Source organism: Asparagus officinalis, unplaced genomic scaffold (genome assembly GCF_001876935.1).
Source record: "Asparagus officinalis unplaced genomic scaffold, Aspof.V1 AsparagusV1_Un2200, whole genome shotgun sequence".
Lineage (NCBI taxonomy): Eukaryota > Viridiplantae > Streptophyta > Magnoliopsida > Asparagales > Asparagaceae > Asparagus > Asparagus officinalis.
The window spans coordinates 1-6073 of NW_017974459.1; the positions used below are offsets into that span (position 1 = coordinate 1).

At 36.9% G+C, this 6073-nt stretch overlaps 1 protein-coding gene across 1 annotated transcript; it reads right to left on the minus strand.

Annotated features, from left to right (window-relative positions):
• Nucleotides 1-698: 698 nt before the first annotated feature.
• Nucleotides 699-5992, minus strand: LOC109828533 (myb-related protein Zm1-like). The gene is made up of 4 exons (XM_020395506.1): nt 5910-5992; nt 1744-1891; nt 1541-1670; nt 699-1453 (listed from the first exon to the last, which is right to left on the minus strand). The coding sequence occupies exons 1-4, from the start codon at nt 5922-5924 to the stop codon at nt 769-771; spliced, it is 978 nt and encodes a 325-aa protein (XP_020251095.1). The 5' UTR covers nt 5925-5992; the 3' UTR covers nt 699-768.
• Between the last annotated feature and the right edge of the window lie 81 nt (nt 5993-6073).

Below are 6073 nucleotides of genomic sequence, written 5' to 3' on the forward strand. Positions count from 1 at the left end.
CCATTTGTACGCTAGCGCAAATTTAGCCTTAAATATCACTGATTAAATCCAGGCACCTTCATGTTCAGTAATCACTATTCCGTCTGATTATTATTGACAAGGTGTCTGTAGTTAAGGTGACAAAAGAAATATTATTCGTTCATTCACGAAACAACCAATACTCTTACTCTTTAAAGGAATACAAGTAGAGTTAAAAGCTTATTGGCTATTGCTAAATACACACAAGTGCAAGTGTTAAGTTGTGGAGCTGAATGATTGTGTTGATATTTGTGAAATATTTATGTAAGCATTATAAATATATATTTAGAAAATGCTAATGCAATTTCCTCTATTTGAATGGAATTAGTCCAACTCTTGACAGACATAAAATCCCCTCTTTCTCCACTTCTATAAGGGCCTGTTTGGTTATTTCCACAAAAAAATTGGAAATGGAAAACTCATCCTTGAAATGATTTTAATACATTTCAAACACATTTCCCAGATTTCTTTTTTTTGGTTTGTTTCGCAAAGAAAACTCCACATTTCAATGCCAAGTCACACAAACAGACAAAAAAAGCCTCCATAGTAACAGTGCCCAGTTTTCTATTTCTTTTGTTTGTTTGAGAACAAGAAATAGGAAATGAGAAATATTTGGTGAGTGAAGCTAGGAAAATGTTCACCCTCCACTTCCAAAGATTCTTGTTATATTACAATCTTTGTATAATTTTTTAGCAAGCGCATTTTCTTGCAGTCATATTCCTTGTAACCATTGCACGAGGGCACTTGTAATCAATATAAGATATCTAAAGGTGAGGGTGAAGCTTGCAGTGCTTGAAAATAACTTGCCACTGGGTCTGCCCCCTCCACCTGTGCAGTAGCAGCGGCACACTCTTCCCACGAGTCTAGCTCCTTCTCTAAGTATTGCAGCCATCTCTCTTTCTCATCTTCACCCTTAGCTTTGATGTTTTGATGATGAGTTCGTGGTGTAGCAGCAGCAGTAGTGTCCCTTGTCAGTGCAATATTTAAGTCATCATTGATCATATTCCAAATCTCTGGCTCGATCAGAATCTCGGGCAAGTCGACCAGAGTATTACCGTCATCACCTTTTACTCGCACGTCGGAGGAGGGAGGTTCAACATTTTCGTGTGTTATTTCTGAATAAGAAGAATCCTCCAACATATCCCACATGTCCAGATTGGGCTCAACGGATAACTCAATCTTGTCAATTTTGTCATCCATAGCTTCATGCTGTTCCTTGTCATTTTGCTCTTTCTCTTTTTTGCTCTCACCTTCATCAGAGCATGACACAGAAACAGAGGCAGTAGTTATTGACGACGGTGAGCTTGGAATTTCTTCAGGGTTTTCTCCTGATTTTTCCTCCTTAGGCGCCAATCTTTTCTTCAAGTGGGTGTTCCACACGTTTTTGATCTCATTATCAGTTCTACCCGGTAGGCAAGATGCAATCTTAGACCATCTGTAAAACCAGTTCGAACCTTTGATTAAGGAAAATATTATAATTAACAATGCACTAACAAGTCAATCAGAATTTTAGTTCATTTACTTGTTTCCTAGTAATCCGTGGAGCTTGATAATGGTATCCTCCTCCTCTTTGGTAAAGTTACCACGCTTTATATCAGGTCTAAGGTAATTGATCCACCTTAGTCTGCAGCTCTTTCCACATCTCAGAAGCCCTGTTTAAAATGAGGAGTTTGATTAACTTAATTATACATATAACATAACCGTTCCATTGAGACATGAAGCTACCTGCAAATTTCGGGAGAGCTCGCCAGTTGCCATGGCCGTACTTGTGAATATAGGCAATGAGCCGCATGTCCTCCTCTGGAGTCCATGAGCCCTTGTTGAGTCCCACTTTCGCGCAGCAGGGAGCTCTGCCTCGGCCCATTTTTACAGACTGCAGTAAAGGGACTTGTTATCGCTTCCGGTTGCAAAACTCAAAAGACCTGAGAGCTTATATAGAGGGAGACAGAGTTTGATTGATGATAATGGCCTATTCACTTGCCCTCACCAAACACTTATACACAAAGAACTCTATTTATAGGACTAAAGGGAGGGAAGATACCATAAATTTTTACAAAGATAATATGGAGTAATTGTCCTAATTGGTGAAAGATAATAGTACATACTACATGGCACCAAAATTTGAAAACGGTGCAGATTCTTGAGTGGTCTTATCCTGTAGATTGACGCTGTTAGATGAAGGGGCCCTTCACTTTTAGGATTGAATGGCTGATTTTGACTTATCACTAATTTTCCTTTGATGCTTGAACAGTAACATCATTACTCTTTAATTAATTGATCACCGACTTGTCATTAACCAAATTTTTCAAAAAAAGAAAAGCAATGCTTCAGTTTTCTTTTTGGTGATAGACAAAGAGAAGTGAATCATAATCATTGGAAGAGGTTGAACAATCTCATTTATTGGTGATATTATGTACCTCCACTAAAAGGGATCTAATTGTGTTCCTAGGATCAGATTGTGCCTGAATGTTGGCCTGCTAGTTCTACTGTGCTCTAATCACAGTCTAATTTAATCTAATTAGTTCTAAAGTATCTGATTTATGCCTGTATTAATGGGTTAATTAGCACAAAATGTGTCTTATTTTGATTATTATCGTAATGCGAATTCTTTTATTGGAGTTTTTCTCAGGATGGAAAGATCTCTGTATTTCAGAGAGTTGTTCATTTCATTTTATGATCATGACAAATTGGATGGAGAAATTTCAGCAAAACCCATGGCGTGCTCATGACTGTGTACTGTTGAATATCGTACCTATCAAAACTGGATTAATTTGTTCATTTGACATTGACTCAAAGGACATAAATCTGGCAGGCATTTCATTAAGATCTCTATTGCTGCAGATTTTGCTTCTATTTCCGCAAAACTGAAGGAAGTGGACACAAGAAAATTAGCTGTTTGATTAGCTGTGTTCTGTAATTCAAATTTTGTCCAAGTGAATAATCCATTTAACTCATCAATTTTTTTTCTGTAGAATTTGAGGCCTAACATACTAACATTACCTTTTAGAAACATAATAGTATCTAAATCCAAAGGAATAACATTTTAGAAGTTCAAAACTAATTATTTAAAATTTATCTTTACAGGTTCAGGTCGGCAATATCTTCTAGCGTGAGGCATTAGATGAATCAGAATCTGGGTGTTGTTGTGTGGAGAACAAGTCACTTTCAGGTGAGTTCGCTTTTCCTATAATCATCTGTTAAGTTTGTGTAAAAGCGAGTTGATGTTTTCACAAAGGATTAGCTAATATATGGATGCCTTCACAACAAAGGAAATCAATGAGCTGTGACCAAATATCTGAAAACCTATAAATATTACCACACTTGCCGACTTCCTTTATCAAGCTTTGCATGCATGGCCTGCCTAAATTACATACTTAAGATAGCAATTAAAGTAAGCAGTCACAAAACCTTGTATTTAAGATTATGTAGTTAATCTTTAAAATAGGTCAAGTTTCTCTTGTGGAAGAATTTGACATCGGAGTTTCACCCTTGCGTCCTATGTTTAGGTCACCAGCTTGAACCCCACAATATCATGTCAAGACAAGGAGAATTCCGAGCTTTTTGCCAAACCTAAAGACTAAGGGGACCCTTCAACAACCCACATTACCCTACTAATAAATAAAATATTTCCATCCTGGTCTTTGAGTTAGGGTAACAAACCCTCTTAATGGCAATTTACCTTACAATTACCTAACCTTTGACATGTAGTTTACATAATCTAGTCAAAATTTGGGCTGCTCTTGAGGACTTTGGGCACCTACAAGCTTGGCATAGCTTTGAATTTATGTGTTTTCAATTTAAGTCCTTGACTCCTACTTGGGGGTTTTCTCACCAACATGTCATTGACATTTTAGCTGCCTATATTGTCTCGCTTGGTTAGCCACTGAGACAGTGAACCCATCGTTGATTAAATATATGCAAATGTGCAACATATGCTGAGATCAGAATCAATGGATGTACGCTCAATTTTAGGCTCGTAACTTTAGGTTCTATATTTGCTGTTGGGTGTGACTGTCATACTTGAAATCTATATGCAAACAGTAGTTACAGGAAAAAAAATGCAAAGGAAATTCACATTTATTCGATTTTTCTGAGCATATAATACGCACATACAGCATATTATGAGCTCACAACGAATTTAAGTGTGTATATATGACTTTAGTTTGCAGATGTAACACTGCCATCAATCTAGCAACTTCTTTACTTTCGTATGTGTACGCGACCCGTCTGTCAAGCGATATTAGCTTTTTGCGGGTTGGGTCGCAATGCACTCTCCATAATGTGTGTGCCCCGGGCCGAGTCGGGGGCCGCCCATGCGGGCCGCATCCTTTACTCCATCCCCCACAACGCCCCACACACGGATCCAAATATATCAATATTGATCAATGAGATCAACTAACAAATACATAATAGAATTCAAAGAAAATTAAAATCAGTAAATATTATGTGCAACTCCGTAATACCTGCCCAATACTATTTTTCGTCTCAAATAAAATTGCGTAAACCAAAAATTTTACATATTTTTTATGTTAGGTCACTTTTGAGTTCAAATCTAATTCAAGACAACCTTATGTAGAAGAAAAGCAGACAAAGTCCCTGCCGAGGGCAACATTTTCAAATTGACTTGTTTGCGCGACATACGAGCAGAAGTCACCATTAGAATTTTAATTTTCGGCCATTCCATTCTCTACTTGTCTGAACATACTGCTTCGAAAGCTATAAACTATCACCAGCTGAACGCGATCCTGCACTTCTAGTGTGTCAAACAACTTTGCACATCTATCAGCGCAGCCACACAATCATCAGAAGCTGACCCTTCTAATCATAACTATGATGAGAAATCTAAAATGGGGCGGGGCCAAGAAGCATGAATACAAAAAAGATCTATAAGTAAATGAAAAGTGAGCGCAAACATTTTATTTTTTTCGCTTTTGCGCATAATAATACCCTTAAAGAATTGATATCTGCAAAAATATCGCTCACCCAAATCTCAGGTATATCCAGAACATACACAACCCACTACCAAATCATCATTTAAGCGGAAAAAAAATACCAGCTCACAAAACAACATTACTTAACTAAACTTGATAAACTAATATGCATAATATGGCAATGTAAAAAATATAATAAAAATTCAAAAATCTTAATTCACAAAACAAGTGATAATTTACTTGATTTAGGAATTATATTTCAAAGTTAGATTGAGGGGTATTGCAGGATAGAAAGATTTGGGATAGCAGTTTTTGCAAATACCTGTGATTTAATGTTAAATTCCAATTATACCCTTTTTTCATAACAGTTTCAAATAGAGGAGCTGATCCAGTCGTCAAGTCCAAGTAGAATGAAGTACAAGGAAACAAGATAATTTCATATAGTGTTGTGCTCAAAATTTCTTTTGACAGAGGGTCTATATCGTGTATTTAGTGTCCAAAACTAGTATATCTGTTTAGATAGTCGTCGTTAAACCAATAAGGGCGAATAAACTTCGACATTCCTGGGAGAGGACATTTATTCATGTTATATATTTATTTATTTATTGCTATTTCCAGACAGAGGACATTATAGTTATTTGAAATACAAAAAGTTTATGTTTCTTCGAATTTACTTTATAGTTAATATTGGGTTAGAAATTCTACTCTAACAATCCAAATTTGTCCATTTCCCCCTCCATTTCCCCTTTCATACTTTGCTTAATGTTTATAAATAGGACGAGCGACAATACTGTAGTCTAACAAAAATGGCAACTTTGCTGTGAATTCATCACTGCTTGACCAACCCCTCCCGTACAAGAGAAAGTATCCAGTGGGTTGGGTCCGCTTGACACATGGTTATTCCAAGAGATGAGAACTATAGGATCAGTGCAAAATATGGAGGATTTAGGATAAATATACCGATCTAAGGGTCATTCTCTTCTTGGATTACCACGTAAGACAGTGAACTGGGTCCAAGTACAGCATCCGCGTCCTTCAGGTTCATTAGTGTGGCCTACTCAACTCATCATCTCCTTTGTGAAAGCATAATTGTCATGAATCACTTTATCTAAAACTATAAATCA

Bases quoted from the DNA above. Each gene is read 5' to 3' on its own strand.
- LOC109828533 (XM_020395506.1), bottom strand. The intron at 1,671-1,743 runs GTAGCTTCATGT...CATTTTAAACAG, and splicing joins AGCTCTCCCGAAATTTGCAG to GGCTTCTGAGATGTGGAAAG. The intron at 1,454-1,540 runs GTAAATGAACTA...CTGGTTTTACAG, and splicing joins CACGGATTACTAGGAAACAA to ATGGTCTAAGATTGCATCTT.